General features: G+C 39.7%; 1 protein-coding gene across 1 annotated transcript; it reads right to left on the bottom strand.

Annotated features, from left to right (window-relative positions):
• Positions 1-610: 610 nt before the first annotated feature.
• LOC144464957 (uncharacterized) lies at positions 611-4,492 on the bottom strand. The gene is made up of 4 exons (XM_078172801.1): positions 4,084-4,492; positions 2,012-2,311; positions 1,816-1,890; positions 611-1,545 (listed from the first exon to the last, which is right to left on the bottom strand). The coding sequence occupies exons 1-4, from the start codon at positions 4,220-4,222 to the stop codon at positions 1,397-1,399; spliced, it is 663 nt and encodes a 220-aa protein (XP_078028927.1). The 5' UTR covers positions 4,223-4,492; the 3' UTR covers positions 611-1,396.
• Between the last annotated feature and the right edge of the window lie 12,868 nt (positions 4,493-17,360).

The following is a 17,360-nucleotide window of genomic DNA, read 5'->3' as shown; positions in this document are numbered from 1 at the left end:
TCAGGAAGTCAATCAGCAGCTTTAGTATGTTCCTGTTAGCATTTTCACAGCACAAACAGCTGTGAAATATCACACATTTCAAAGCACAAGCTATGTTGTGATGTCATTATTTGCAGTCAATGATTATTGATGCATATTGACAACATGCTCAATATTGAGTCACTTTTCCTGTTTGTTACAGTGCAGCAAACTGAGAGAGGTCAACCTAACAAACATAGACAGGAAACTCAAAGAAATGAGACTGAATACTAAAATCAACTCTGATGTTCAACTTGTCATGACAACAACATTCATCCACTCCTTAATGTTCTGAAATGATTCAAGTTAATACTATAGCAACACCATCTGACAGTGTTTTTATTGGACTCATTTGATTTCTCTATGTTTTTATATGGAAAGGCATCAATTATGCACTTTAGCACTGAATATGGATTTTTCTTTTACACAGGAAATGACACCACCTTAAATATTTGCTAAAGTTTCTCTGCAGACAAACACATTTATATTTAAGAGAGATTTTGAAGCTGAAAATATATTTTTCTTTCCACATCAAATATGTTCAATGAAATGATTTACGCTTTGTCTGATGTAGAAAATAAAAGTCAAAAATGTTTTTCTTTCATTTATTAAAACTGAATAACACAAACAGACAGTCATAAAAAATAAAAGCACTACTGTTATTACTAATAGAAAAATAAAAAATGATCAAGTTGAACTTTACAGATTTGATCAAATGTGATTAACAGTCAATAAAATAGAGATGAAAGCAAAAAGCAAAGTACAAGATTTGGATCAAAAACTAACTAAAGCTGATAAGATGAAGAAAATCAATAGAAATATTCAATATGATGTATAAAAGAAGCATTCTATGATAAAAACAGTGAAAGTTGCTGTGGGAGTTCTCAGTAAGCCTGTTATCTTCTGATCATATCTCATATGTGGATTTTGAATGAAGTTATCCTGAGATAAGAGTTTTCTTAATATTATCTGTATCATCAACATTTGTTCTCTCCAGATAATGAGATCATTAAGATGTTGTCATTAAAAATGGATTCAAAGATGATGTTGGTGTTATTTGATCTTTGGATTTTCTATCAACAAAATCACTGAATGTATTTTACTAACAAGTATTGTGTGTGTATCAAAGGCTGATAGATCTTATTCCTCTGTGCCATAGAGCTCCATTGTTGTCCAAAAATATCAACACTTAATAACCATTAAGGCTTCATGTACAAATATATCTGTGTATATTTGTATTTATGGATTTAAGACATGTGGATGTGAAATTCACAACCAAGCACAAGACGTCATAAGTGATATTTGTGAACACTGATCAAAGTGATAAATGAGATGAATTGATGAGATTTGATGGTGAGAAAAGGCGAGCAGAAAACAGTCAGTCAGCATGTGTGCAGTTGGTGGACGGTCCCTTGTTTCTGAGGATCATCAGCAGAGAGAGTCCACAGCAGTACACCAGACTCTTCACTATCAGCACTGTGTACAGCACACAGAGCAGCTTCACCCTGCACTGAGACTGGAAGGACACTGACACACACACACACACACACACACACACACACACACACACAGAGCAGATGTTGATCAGTATAACTTGGACTTTTCCAGACGGGACAACCAGCTTTACATGAAGACAGGGGTCGGCTACAATTTGAATGAAAGCTCAAAGGCCCTTATTAAATCCAACAAGTCAGGGCCCCAGCAAGCTTTTTAGGTGTGGAGCCAGGACATTGACTTTAAATGTTGAAGTGAAAAAGGAAAGATTGGCATTGAAGGAGAGGCAGCAGGTGATCTTACAGTCAGCTTGCTGCAGAGCTGGCAGGTCTGCTGGCTCTCTCTCTGGAGGACAGGAGGCTGCTGGAGCTGGAACCTCTGAAAGAGAAAAGGAGTGAAATGTTTGGAGTGTCAGTGAGAAATGTCAGTCCTCTGCTCCTCTGCTCTCTTTGACATGAAGCTGAATCACTGCTGAACACAGTCACCAAGCCTTCATTACCTTGTTGTGTTTGGGCCTCCACTGTGCCCCCCTGGTGCTGGACAGAGCAGCGGTATTTATATGTACCAATCTCTTTTTGACGGATCAGCAAGATGGCGGCGGTGCGTCCCGACTCTCTGAGCTCCAGCTGCTCTCCCTCAGCAGGGAGCAGAGGTCCATTCTCCTCTTGTCTTTTCCAGGAGAAGCGGACCAGAGGAGGAAACATGGCTGAGGCCAGACACAGCAGGGAGCTCTTCCCCTCCAGGTGGGCTCTGGATGCTGCTGGGTACACGCTCACCACGGGCTTCACTACCTGCTCATCTGAAGTTTGACAGCAGCAGCAGCAGCAGCAACAAGCAGCACAGACACACATTCACACAGTCAGCAGCAGCTTACAGCACTGCACTGCATTCAGTCTGATCCTGGAAACTACATGGACTCTGATCACTAAACTACTCATCAATACAGCACAAAGTTCACTACATATACTGGATTCACCTTCATATCAAACACACTGAGCAGCTACTGTCAGCATGTCTTCTATGGACACTAAAGAAACTATTCTTTATTTTAATGGACAAACTTCACTCACTCTCATTTAACAAGAATTATTATTATTACATCAAAAATTGTCACTTTTACCTCCAATAAAAAGAGAATAGATTTGCTGTATTTTAAATAACTGACGGGTACATGAATACACATATTATACTTTACTACATATTTACCTTCACGTAAAACAAGACACAATACATTTACCACCGTATACTTTACTCTGACCAATTTAAAAAATTGATATATAAATAATATCTTTTTTTCCACAATTCATATTAATTTTCAACAATTTTAACAACACACAATCACTTGTGAAATACGAATAAAAACTGCTATGAAATGAAAAATAATATGAAAACATGCTGATCCTAAACAGAGTAACTTACAATATAATAAAGTATAACACATATAATATAATATAATATAATATAATATAATATAATATAATATAATATAATATAATATAATATAATATAGTAAAGACATTTTCCTTCACAGAATTTACAGTTTTATTCTTCTATATTAAATATTTGATAAACAATGAACAATAATTTATCTTCACATAAAATACAAATTTCCCTTTATTGATGACAATATAAACATGATAGGTTTCACATTTACCAACATATAACAATTAATTGAATAACTTTTAAATGTCAGTTTTTAGCTTCTTGTTAATCTACAATTAACACAGCATGTCAGCGTGCACAACAGTCGTCTTTAAAAATAATACTGATTATGATATTATATAATACAGTTTTTTCCTTTTGAAATTAAATCAGCTGTATATACTTATGCATACAATCTGCCAACATTTACCCTCCAGAGAATATTTGCCGTCATATATTTAAGATGACACTGGACATAATATATAGTTTTGATTTTGTGTATATTTGTCTGTGTGTTTATGATCATATATCATCACTGATCGAATATCATTTAAATATTAATAAAAAATTCTTTCTGAAATATTCAAACTGTAGCTGCTGTAATATATTATATATTAAATATATATATATATATATATATATATATATATATATATATATATATATGTGTCTTCATTTAATAATTATTTACCATCTTAAGAAACATTTATCATCAGACAAAATTCATCCTTTGAAATATATATATTTATTATTGTTAATATGTGCTCGTCATAATACATTTACTGATATATATAAATAGTGTTTATTATCATATATAATGTTGTTTAATAAAAAGCAGAGATGGTGCTGAATCACTGAGAGGATCAAATACTGTATATCTGTAACATTTCCAATAATCCTACTTTTTCTATATGAATCAGTTTAATCTCCTGCAGAAATAAAGAATAACTTGAGTTGTGCAGTGAGATTTAAACATCTTTTCAGGAATGATGAAGCTTTTTTATGTAACAATAGCTGCATGGCTGCAAGAATTCTCTACTAATGATGAAAAAACTAACATGTAAAGCCTGAAGCAGCACAAACTCATTAAAAACACATTTTCAACTTGTTCAATAAAACAACTGAAGGAAAATGAAGCTTTATTCTTACCTGTTACAAACAGTTTAGTTCCTGAGCCAAAGATCACGTACCATTCACCTCCCACAGTGAGAGAGAGTGATACAAAAACCTGTGTGCTGTTGAATGTGTCAGCTGAGGTGAAGGAGTCCAAATGATGAAGCAGTATCATATTTCAGCTCCATGATGTGTTTCTCTAATGTTCATATTAACATGACTGTCTCTTCTTTGATTTCCTTTTTAGACACACTAGCAGAGTGTCTCCGTGGATGGTTGCTTGACACGTTCATGTTCCTCAGAGGATGAATCCTACTGACTTTGCTAAGTTTTTATCCAGCACCATCATCAGCTGACATTTTGAAATTGTCCATTACTTTGATTGATGACGGATGTGCGTCAGATGACAGGACGCTTGTCCACATAGCCAGTGTGTGTTGCTCTGTAGTCTTGTTTTGATTTGAAGTAGAAAGAGTTGTGATCCTCCTACTTTTGAAATCAGTGCAACACATGAGAGCAGAGTTACTGTTGACACAAACAAACACTCAACAAGTCAAACTACTGTTTAGGACAAATATTGTAAACACTTAGTGGCTTAACACTCAAATATTTTTGCTGAACTGAAGCTGAAAAATATTCAAGATCAAATGAAGCTTATTGCTTGAAAAGGTTTGTTGTCAGTTGAAATCTAAGCATTGATTCAAAGTGATGTCAGTGTTTGGATGGATGTATATAGGGTTTGACATTGATATCATTAGGGTCCTGGCTTCTTCTTCTTCTTCTTCTTCCGAGGAAATCATACTTTCCATGCGCGAAAAATCACCAAACTTTGCACAAAGGTCCAGTCTCATGCCAGATATCCTCAGCTGCAAAAACAGGCCAATAGTCCTGATGGTGGCGCTACAGCGAGCCTCTAAAGTTCAAAATTTTAAAAATTCACAGCAAATCAACCATATGTGCTACAGATTTGCAACTTCCATCAAACTGTAGCCCCAATACTGAAGAAACTTTTGTACATTTAAGCCTATTGCAAATTATGAAGTCCATCACTCTGTTTTTTAAAAAAACTGTAAAACTTATTAAATCTCCTCCCACAATTTTTGCTCAATTGACACCAAACTCGCTACAGAGCATCTTCAGACTGTCCTAGAAAAACGATCCACACAGATTTTTGATTTATCGAAAATTGAGCCTACAGGTTCAACAGTGAGAGGTAATAAAAGCATGGATAACTTTGTTGAGGTCTTTCTGGCTTAGATAGGGTTTAACTTTGGATAGAAGCATCAGCTGAAAAAGCTAGACTTGACCACTGAGCTGAACTGTTTGTCTAGCTTAAAAGCACCATCAATCACACCAAGATTCCTAGTGTGGGATCCCATGTAAGGTGCTAGTGGGCCCAGGGAGCTGGCAAGGACCTGAACCAGATCAGGGCGACCGAACAGGACAACCTCTGTTTTGTTTTCATTTAATTTTAAGAAGTTTAAGTCCATCCATGTTTTAATGTCACTTAGGCAGTTTAGCACAGCCTGAAGGGAATCTTTGGAAGGAATCTTTAATGGTAAATACACCTGCACCTCATCAGCAACGCAGTGAAAGGGAATACCATGCTTCCTAAATATCGACGCCAGGGGTAGCATATAAAGGGAGAACAATAGGGGGCCCAGAACTGACCCCTGGGGGACCCTGCAGGTCAAAGGGGCCACTGAGGAGGAAAACTGCCCCATAAGAACAGAAAAGGATCTGTCCGAGAGGAACGATTTAAACCAACTTAAAACAGTGCCTCTTATACCTACACAGTGCTCTAGGTGTGACAGGAGAATTTTAAAAGAGCAGTTTCAGTGCTGTGAGGAGGCTTAAAACCAGACTGAAACCGTTCACCAACGTTGGCCCCTTTTAAAAATTCTTGCAGTCGGTTAAAAACAACTTTCTCTAAAACCTTGGAAATGAAAGGAAGTTTGGAAATTGGCCTGAAATTAGCCAATACCGAGGGATTCAAATTTTTCTTTTTCAAAAGAGGCTGCACCGTGGCATGTTTAAAGGAGGACGGAACACATCCAGAGCTGAGACACATATTTATAAGTTTAAGGAGAAGAAGACGGCTCAATACAGAAAGCATCACAAGGATTCACCAGTGAGTTAAATACATTAAAAGCACCTGAGGCTTGTGAGCATTTGTGGAAAGAAGTGAGGAAAAATATTCAGATTTAGCAGCGTGTTCATGTGAAAGAGCCAGTGGTGTTAATTATGGGCCACATCATCAGAACCATGAATGAAGTAGGCTGCTTCATATTATATGAGATGAAACGGCAGCAAAAGTGTCTGCTACTGTGAGACAGTCAAATGTCAGTGGCGTGGGATGTAAACAACAATCTGTAATCTTCAAAAGGAAAATCTAGAAACATTGTAAACACCATCCAAAAATGTAGCGTCATCTGAGACTTAAGTTAGGTGCATGTATCACTGAGCTATGGGCCAATGTGACATTAGTACAGAGTATTATTTTGCTGTTTAGTTGGACGATGATAATACCACCCTCAATCTGTCACATAAAACACTTTGAAGTGACGCCAGACTGTTTGTGTTGCAAAAGTAGTTAAGGACTGATGAGGTCTGTCTGATCCAAATGTTACATTTATAATAACAGGAGCCAATTAATAATGTCTGGATTATTTTACTAATAAAATATGATGTGTTTTGTCCCAGTTCTCATCACACAGGTGTCTCAGGTTATTTTGAGCTGCAGTGATGAATCAGAGTGTAAAATATCACCATCACTGCAGACTGAAATAAACTTTGCATCATTTCAAACAGTGTTAAAATCATGTGTTTAGTGTTGTAAACAATCTCTCCATTTGTTAGAAGCTCTGTTTTAAAACCAGTGGAAATAATGAAATGATTCTACTGACCTGTGACAGCATACAGGCTCCTCTTTTTTACCTGCTGTCACTCTGGACTTTGCTACATGGAGACTTTTTTCTTCAGTGATCTGATTGGTCAGAGGTCGGGGTGTTGATAGGCTGTGGTCCCATACCCTGAAGTAATGCTGCATTTTACTGGTAGCCGGAACCGGGATTGATACGGTTTCCAGTCCGGAAAGGTACAAAAGAAGACCCGTTCTACCCGGAGGTCTCGTCATCAAACTCGGGCAAGGTCCAGGTAGACCGAGTCGGTATAATGACATCACGACAAAGATGGCTGCGCACATTGTGAATGGTAAACAAAGTTATTTGTCCTCAATTTGTCCTCGTGTATGCTGTTTAATTAAACGTTTGTGTTGTAAAAATCATACAAGTACTTTGCAATGGCATTTCTATTTCCACTGTTGATTTGCGTTGGAAAAAAAATCTGCGCAAGCCTGTTGTAGCCTAAAGTCGTTTGAACCAGCAAAGTCTCCGGTGCTCAGCAACCATGCAAACTCCTTTTCTCTGAATGTCTTTTTTTTAGGATTATTGCTTGTATTGGTAATCAGATGTGTTTTTGTTTTTTGATTGTATTGTACCTACGTGTGTTCCTTGTATAGACATAGACTTGTGCTCACCCTTTGACCTTTGTGGCCATGTGACTGAACCTATAAAGGAAGTAGCCTGACAGCCATTTTGTAAATGCCCTGATGAAGGCCTGTATGGCTGAAACGCATAGGCGTTTTTAAATTACTTTGTAAGCGCATTTAATAAAGGATTTTTATAAATGTCCCTCTGAGTGCCTCAGATTCTTCTTCTTGAAAATGTTAAGCCCAAAGTTATCTGGCTAACTTCAAACCCTGCTTGGTAGTACAGGCCTCAGATGAGATATATAATCCCTCCAGTGTGTTCTGGCTCTGCCCCGGGGCCTCCTACCAGTCGGACGTGCCTGGAAATCCTCTAACGGGAGGCGAAGGCATCCTGATCAGATGCTCAGATCATCTCAACTGAGCCCTTTCCATGTTCACTACTCAAAGCTCATGACGGTCCCAATTTTAAAAGTGGAAACCACCACCCTGGTCTGCCACTCTACATGCACTGTACCAGTGTTTCAACAATGGCAGCAAAACAGTGTCCAGAGCCTTCAGCATCTCAGGGAGAATCTCATCCACACCTGGCACCTTGCCTCCAAGGAGCTTTCAGACGACCTCAGTGACCTCTGCCAGAGATGTGGAGGAGAGTTCTCCCGAGTCTTCAGACTCTGCTCCTTCATGGAGGACGTGATGGTCGGGTTCATACGTTCTTCAAAGTGTTCTTTCAGCAGCAGTTCTCCTCAAATGTTGTTTTGCTCTATGTTATTAATGAGGCACTGTTTGATTCAAAAGGACATCCTTGTGTTTTTATCCCATTTATGTGTATTATTCATTTCATGTTATTGTTTTCTTTCTTTTGTCATATCTTTGATCGTTGTTCCTCTGTGTCACTAGAAAAACAAGTGAGAAAACTGTCCTCAGCTCATTTTCTTCTATTTGTAAATTAGATTGAAGTCTAACTTTTAAAAAATATCTGTCATTTTATCCTTTGATCTGAATTATTATTTTATTTACTTTGATCTTTTCTTTTCTCTTTATTTTCCTTCATTGTTGTTCCTCTGTGTTTCTAGTTTGTCCTCACTGTGTGGAACAACAATAAAGCTGCTGGAATATCTGATAAAAATATGAATCAATATAATATTGAATAACTCCTGACAGCAGTAAAGAAAATAAATCCCTCAGTTCAGTGTGTTTGTGACTCTGGCTGAGATGGAGGTGAAATATGTGAACCTGGGCTGTGCTTTACTGCTCTCTTCCTGTCACAAACACTGTTTGACATCTGTTCATCTGGAGGTTTTTGTTCAGGCTGCAGGGATCTTTTCTCACTGTGGGGAACATCTTTATCACAGGAGCAGTAGTAGGTGGCTGAATGACTGAGTTTAACTGTCTGGATCTGCAACTCACAGACGTTCTGTTCATACACAGCTGAGAAATCATCTTTCTGAGGATGATTGTAACTGTCCTTCACTATGTCACCACTATTCGTATTAATATCAAGAATCAGTGTGAATGTTTCTGTGTCTCTCTTCTGGTACCAGTATACATAATCATAGTCACACTGGTCAGTGTTTCGACAGGTGAAGGAGACGTTTTCACCAACTCTCCTGGTCAATGTTAAATCATCCTGAATCAGCTGCTCTGCTGCCATGGCAACCAGCGCTGTAGAGAAACAGACAGGTAGATGAAGGTGAGTGTGACAGTGTTTGTTAAAGGTTGAGTTTGTGGGCTCCTGATTGGCTGGAAACACTCACCTGAACACAGACAGCACAGAGCAGCAGCTGGGAGGAAAAGCATTTTGTGCAGTGGTGTTTCCTCTGGTGAACCTGGGGAGAAGTGGCGCTCTGATGCAGCTGAGGCCAAACAAGGACGAGCTGTGAGATCAGACGAGGGCCACGTGGTTTCTAACAGCTCCTCAGACCTCCCATCAGCCCCTGCGGCCGACAGATGAGGCTGCTGCTGTGTGACAACAGGCCTTTTTCACAGCAGACATTTTGACTTGTCACAGAAGGAAAAGCACAAGTGTTACTAATAACATGAAGCATGGCTCTGTTCTATGACATCACATGTCTCTTTACGCTCTTAGATAGGTGTCACACCAATAAATCAGCTCTTCCAACATGGCTGTGTGACAGATTTCAAACCAAACTTTATCACATGCTGGATTTCTGTGTTTGCTGCTGGTGCTGACATTAATCACAGAGAAAGAGCACCACCATGTGGTCAGTCACAGGAAGTGCAAGAGGATCCACATGATGCTGATGATGGTCGCCATGACGACAGGATGATGCTGACCACAAATCCCCACAGTGCCATCTAGTGGACAAAAACCAGTAAAGGACAAGTATCACTGGTATTATTGTTGTTCCTACTTGTAAAAAGAATTCAGATCCTTTTCCTCCTGCGACTAATACAACACAGTAAATTCTACTATTACAAATATTAGCAGTACTTCTACTAGCTCTGATAGAAAGCTGAGGTTCTCACAGACTGAACCTTTTGTCTGTTCCTCAATCTGGTGGAAAAACACAGACTTTTCTTCTACATATGAAGCGGGGGGTCTGGGGGTCGTCCACCAGAAATGTCTTTATTTATGTGAAGGAAAAGACAAAATTCAGGCAGCAGGTGACAATTCAAGATATAAGAATATAATGGAATATAATAGAGTAAGGCTCTCAGGCATTCTGTATAGCTGTCAAATATTTGAGTCCTCCTTTGTGTCTTTTGTTTGGGGAAGTAACCTCTTTAAATGTGCATGTGGCAGCCATTCATGTCAATGATACATTCATTGATTTGAATTCATTTATAAACTCCTGGACTTTAATAGCTCACATGTGTTTCAGCAAGATTTCTGCTCATGTTCAAAACTCTCTGCACAGTCAAAACATATCCCACATATCTGTGTTCTCTGAGAAGTCCAGAATAATATTTTGATAAAACAAAGTCATGATTTAATGAGAATAAAGTCACAATATATCAAGAAAAACTCCAGCTGCTCTATACTCTGCTGTGCATGACGTTATTCAGACCGTCTGACAGACACAGAGCCGTTTGGGACTCTCTCTGGATGAGACAAAGTTTAGGGAAGCGGCTGTGTGCTGCTCTTCATCGGAGGTGGAAAACAGAAACTAAGTGAAAACACTTGTGATCAGGTATAGGGGAGACCAGGTATGGTTGTGACACTTTTTGTCTCAGCACCTATAACTGGCTCAAGTTTTGTGCTCAAGCTCTCAAATCTTGACACAAAGTTCCCTTTTTTGTCCACTACAAAAAGCAAAGTTTCCAACTTCTCCAACTACACCACAGACTGCATGAACTGATGTCAAATACAAGGAGTTCCAGTGTTACAACCTGTCCCACTATGGGGCTCAGTTGTAACAATAAGAGTGAAGAATTAACACAGTTACAGAAATGACAAGAACAAAAAAAGACACACACACACACACTAATAAAGACTTTGTATAAGGTGTAAGTCACTAACTCTGGACCTGTCAGATGCTGCGTACCTCTCGTGGAAGTTTGCTGCCTCAGTTCAGTAACTAGTCAAGACATCCTCTTTCTGTGCAGTGAGGATGTTGTGACTGCTGTGATCGCCCACACGGGGCAGCTGTGTTGATCCTCTTTCTCTGAGGTCAAGTAACGTTTTGCAGTATCTGCTAAATGTCAAACAGCAGATAGAGTCATCTTTGGGGACTGAGCTTACTGCAGAGCTTACTGCTTTGGGCCCTGTGGTGAGCACGGGGCCCCCAAGAGCGCTGGAAATGTCCCACAAACAGAGCCGGGCGGCCGTACGCTCACTACACAAGTTGCGTATACGCACTGATAATTATGCTAGGCCCCGCCTCCCCCTTGTTTCAAAGCAGGTGTCAGTGTTTACAACTTCCATGAGAGACAGATGAAACAGAGCAAGAGGAGATGCTGGATCATCAAGCAGTACAATCACAGACTCAGTTGATCCACATCCAGTCTCAGTCAGTACTAACACAGACCCAGTACAGCCGCAGCTTCAACAAATACTATCAGCATTAAATGTCAGGGCCCATGTTTTATCTTTTGGCCAATATCAAAGTTTTATTTTAACAGTGCTCCTTTTGTCTTTCTGTCTCATTTGATCACTGCACCAGACCTTACACAATATTATCAGATATTTGAAATGTATCTTCTTTACCATATGGTTGCCTTGTGCATCAGATCTTTTGCTCGTATCCTTTATCAGACAGCTGAGATTCAGCCCTCTACAGTTAACACATGACACTAAAATATGCATCAAGCTTCATCTTTCATTCATAGGATCAGGGGGTAATAGACAAATACTGTATTTACTGTGGTCCACTTAAAGATAGTGTTGCTGCTAACTGCTCCCACTTCACTTTTTACATGCTTATTTGTACATGATGAGTGCTTCAACTCATATATACAATACACATGAGTTGTTGTAGTGCCATGGTTACTGTGAGGAGGGCCCCCAAAGCAAATGTGCTTGGGGCCCCCAACAGTCCAGGTGTGGCCCTGCCTTACTGTCTTTCCCTGCCTCACCTCATCTGATGCACATTTGACTACGTGTCTTATTTTTTCTCACCAACTCTCCTGGCATGCTGAAACAATGAGTAAGATAGAAAGAGAAAATGTCTTCAATTATCATTGGGGTTAGTTGTAAGACTTTTCAAACTCTGTCACAACCAGCCCACATCCTCCTCTGTCAGCCATTGTTTAGCCAGCTGTAGCAGCATGGTGCTTTGAAATGAGCAAAGATGAAATGACTCACATTTTACCCACGACACAACTCTCTAATCTAATACAAGTTACATGATTCAAACTTCAACAGCAGCAGAATTCATCAAAATATAGATTTGGTCCAAAAAATGTCTGAAAATGAGAATTTTGGCTGTAAAACCTGCACACTTCTTCACACAGCTACGAAATATCACATGCAGGATCAGGAAGGAAGTGCTCATACAATAAATGTATTCCATGACTCATAGGTCATCCCTTCTTGGTCAAAGTGCTGTTGTTACAACCATCCCATTGTTACAACCATACCCGCTCTCCCCTAATTCTCCCCATTGTGCGGCCTATTGTCCACACACATGTTAACTTCACCACCTGTGATAAAGTGCAGCTCACAGCTGCAGCTTCAGTGGGAAGCATGAGTCTGGAGACAGTCCCAAACAGAGCAAAGGTGTCTTTCAGCGAGGGGGACGCAGAGACAGAGACACAGAGCAACCGGTCAGAGGAAAGACGCCACACTGCAGTCCAAACTTTATACAAGTCAAAATACCTGGAGGCTAACAAATACTCTGACAGACAGCAGTGCTTATATTACATTTTTGAACATCTCAATTATTGTTAGGGACAATTCAGTCGTCTCTGGACTGATTGCTTCTGTCCTCTTTTTCATTTTTAATCTTTATTTCATCAGGCACTTTCATTGAGATCAAGATTTCTTTTACAAGAGAGACCTGAGAACAAGGAACATTCACAATCAGCAGACAAAACAACACACAACACAACAAGATATAAAAGGAACTAGCAGAAGCAGTTACAACAATCACAGTAAACATCAGAGAGATTTAAAATCTCCAAGATGAATGAATGTCTCAAGTTTAAGGGCAGATTGCAGTTCATTCCATTTAAAGGGAGCATAATATCTGAAACCAGTTCTGCCAACATTAGTGCGTGTCTATGGAATATCTAAGGCCTGTGGATTATAATTTATGAAGTAGAATTTTATGATCAGCAGTATCGAATGCTTTTGAGAGGTCAATGACAAGAGCAGCACAAAACTGTTCATTATCCAGGGAGGAGACAGTGTTATCTGTGACTGAAACTGCAGCTGTAAATGTGCTGTGACCCGGGCGAAATCCAGACTGTTGTGGCTGAAGTAAGTTTGATGAGTCGATAAAATAGCGTAGTTGATAATTGACCAATGATTCCAGGATTTTTGCAAATAGGGGAAGTTTGGATATTGGACGATAATTATTGAGGTCAGAGGTGTCGCCTTTATATGTAGGGGAGTTACAAATGCACTTTTCCAAGAAGGTGGAATGATGCCAGTTAAAAAGGTTTGGTTATAAATGTGAGCTAAATGTGGACTGATTAAATGGGCAGTTAGATTAAGAAGATGTGGCTCATTTGAAATGATGAGGTTTGTGGATATGGATATAATAATGTGTTTCCACTAAATATTTTACTGGATTTGAATCATCTGGACCTTTGCAGATGTATAAAGACTGTGTTTAATGGAATATTACTGATCTGTTGATAATGATGAGGCATAATAGGTGAGTTACAGCTGTTGGTTTGTTTGTTGTTTGTCTGACAGGAGCGTTTATTGAACCTGTTGTGGTTGTTGTATCTTGAAATGCTCAGCATCAGTTGAATCGACAGGACCGGTTGTTTACATCATATATTTATGGAATAAACTGTGGTTAATTAAATAATGATCATTTTCATTACGATTTAATCTGCTGATTATTTTTCTCCATTAATCCATTAAATGGCTTTACAATGACCCAAAGTGACATCTTCACAACCCAGCTGGCACCAGACGTCAGTATGATGTCAGGAAGACGTTGGACTTTTACACTGGACAGACATTAAATTTGGGTTGGAATGAAAATTCTGATTTGATTGATTATAAAATGATTCAAATGATGTTGAGAGCAACTAATCAACAATTGCCCAGTGGTATCCAGAGGTTGTTCCAGCTGAGAGGAAACAAACACAAGTTGAGAGGAACCTGTATATTAAAAAAACAAACAGCAATAAGAACAAATACAAACTTTCACTGTAATTGATGTAATTAACTGTAATGATGAGCTGACAAAATACCAGACTTTATCCAAAGTAAAAACTCTTCAGAAACAAGACAATGAATGGTTAGGAGCTGGACCAGTGACTTTATATGTGCTTATTTCTTGTTTGTGAACTGTTTGATGGTTTTGGTTCATCTGTTCTGATTCTTTTGTTCTTGTTCTGTCCAAAAGGGTTGATTTGTTCAGGCCCACTGAGACGGACTGAGACGGACCAAGAACACTGAAGCCCTCTACAAGAAGGGCCAGAGACGCCTCTGTTTTCTGAGGAGGCTGAGGTCCTTCAACATCTGCCGGACAGTGCTGAGGATGTCTGATGAGTCTGTGCTGTCCTGTTTGCTGTTGTGTGCTGGGGCTGCAGGGTGAGGGCAGCAGACGCCAACAGACTCAATGAAGTGATCTGCAGTGGGGGCGGAGCTAGACTCTCTGGTGCCAGTGTCAGAGAGGAGGATGCTGCTTCAGATACGTGTCATCTTGGACAGTGTTTCCCACCCACTCCACCATGTGCTGCTCAAACACACGAGCACCAGAGGACCAGAAAAGCTTTTAACTTCTTCTTATCCCGTTTGAACATGAACAATATTATTTGAGTTGCTCACTTGTTGCCTACGTATATGTTGCTGAGGCTCCTGTTTGTTTTTGTTTTTATTGCTTATAAGTTTATTTTGTGTTTTTACGTTAGAGTCATGTTGGCATGAGACGTCCTGATACTGAATTTTGATTGTCACAACCTAAATTCAACCAAATATTAACATCTTACGATGCTACTGACCAGCTGGGAATGTTTGTTTGTCCGACCAATCGTCAAAACCTTAACTTTATCACCATATATTAATTATGGCATGAACAATAAGTTTAACCCTCAAAATAGTTTCACATTATTTACTGTATTATTTGAAATATAATATATAAAATGCTCCACCACCTGCTTTAAATCAGCAGCAGCAGCAGCCTCATCTGTCGGCCGCAGGGGCTGATGGGAGGTCTGAGGAGCTGTTAGAAACCACGTGGCCCTCGTCTGATCTCACAGCTCGTCCTTGTTTGGCCTCAGCTGCATCAGAGCGCCACTTCTCCCCAGGTTCACCAGAGGAAACACCACTGCACAAAATGCTTTTCCTCCCAGCTGCTGCTCTGTGCTGTCTGTGTTCAGGTGAGTGTTTCCAGCCAATCAGGAGCCCACAAACTCAACCTTTAACAAACACTGTCACACTCACCTTCATCTACCTGTCTGTTTCTCTACAGCGCTGGTTGCCATGGCAGCAGAGCAGCTGATTCAGGATGATTTAACATTGACCAGGAGAGTTGGTGAAAACGTCTCCTTCAGCTGTCGAAACACTGACCAGTGTGACTACGATTATGTATACTGGTTGCAGAAGAGAGACACAGAAACATTCACACTGATTCTAGCTGTTAATGATAGAGGTGACATAGATAAGAACAGTTACAATCATCCTCAGAAAGATGATTTCTCAGCTGTGAATAAACAGAACGTCAGTGAGTTGAAGATCCAGACAGTTAAACTCAATCATTCAGCCACCTACTACTGCTCCTGTTTGAAAGATGCTCCCCACAGTGAGAAAAGATCCCTGCAGCCTGAACAAAAACCTCCAGATGAACAGATGTCAAACAGTGTTTGTGACAGGAAGAGATTTATTTTCTTTACTGCTGTCAGGATTTATTCAATATTATATTGATTCATATTTTTATCAGATATTCCAGCAGCTTTATTGTTGTTCCACACAGTGAGGACAAACTAGAAACACAGAGGAACAACAATGAAGGAAAATAAAGAGAAAAGAAAAGATCAAAGTAAATAAAATAATAATTCAGATCAAAGGATAAAATGACAGATATTTTTTTTAAAGTAAGACTTCAATCTAATTTACAAATAGAACAAAATGAGCTGAGGACAGTTTTCTCACTTGTTTTTCTAGTGACACAGAGGAACAACGATCAAAGATATGACAAAAGAAAGAAAACAATAACATGAAATGAATAATACACATAAATGGGATAAAAACACAAGGATGTCCTTTTGAATCAAACAGTGCCTCATTAATAACATAGAGCAAAACAACATTTGAGGAGAACTGCTGCTGAAAGAACACTTTGAAGAACGTATGAACCCGACCATCACGTCCTCCATGAAGGAGCAGAGTCTGAAGACTCGGGAGAACTCTCCTCCACATCTCTGGCAGAGGTCACTGAGGTCGTCTGAAAGCTCCTTGGAGGCAAGGTGCCAGGTGTGGATGAGATTCTCCCTGAGATGCTGAAGGCTCTGGACACTGTTTTGCTGCCATTGTTGAAACACTGGTACAGTGCATGTAGAGTGGCAGACCAGGGTGGTGGTTTCCACTTTTAAAATTGGGACCGTCATGAGCTTTGAGTAGTGAACATGGAAAGGGCTCAGTTGAGATGATCTGAGCATCTGATCAGGATGCCTTCGCCTCCCGTTAGAGGATTTCCAGGCACGTCCGACTGGTAGGAGGCCCCGGGGCAGAGCCAGAACACACTGGAGGGATTATATATCTCATCTGAGGCCTGTACTACCAAGCAGGGTTTGAAGTTAGCCAGATAACTTTGGGCTTAACTCTGGGTTTTCAGCACTACCAAGCTGGTTCTCTTTTGACCATGATAAATCACCGTGGCAACGTATGCTGAACAGCTAAGCTGCTCCAGAGCAGGTTAACTTCAGGGTATGGGACCACAGCCTGTCAACACCCCGACCTCTGACCAATCAGATCACTGAAGAAAAAAGTCTCCATGTAGCAAAGTCCAGAGTGACAGCAGGTAAAAAAGAGGAGCCTGTATGCTGTCACAGGTCAGTAGAATCATTTCATTATTTCCACTGGTTTTAAAACAGACCTTCTAACAAATGGAGAGATTGTTTACAACACTAAACACATGATTTTAACACTGTTTGAAATGATGCAAAGTTTATTTCAGTCTGCAGTGATGGTGATATTTTACACTCTGATTCATCACTGCAGCTCAAAATAACCTGAGACACC

Source organism: Epinephelus lanceolatus, chromosome 12 (genome assembly GCF_041903045.1).
Source record: "Epinephelus lanceolatus isolate andai-2023 chromosome 12, ASM4190304v1, whole genome shotgun sequence".
Lineage (NCBI taxonomy): Eukaryota > Metazoa > Chordata > Actinopteri > Perciformes > Serranidae > Epinephelus > Epinephelus lanceolatus.
The sequence above is the reverse complement of the archived record's forward strand: the minus strand, read 5'-3'. Positions and strand labels throughout refer to the sequence as shown.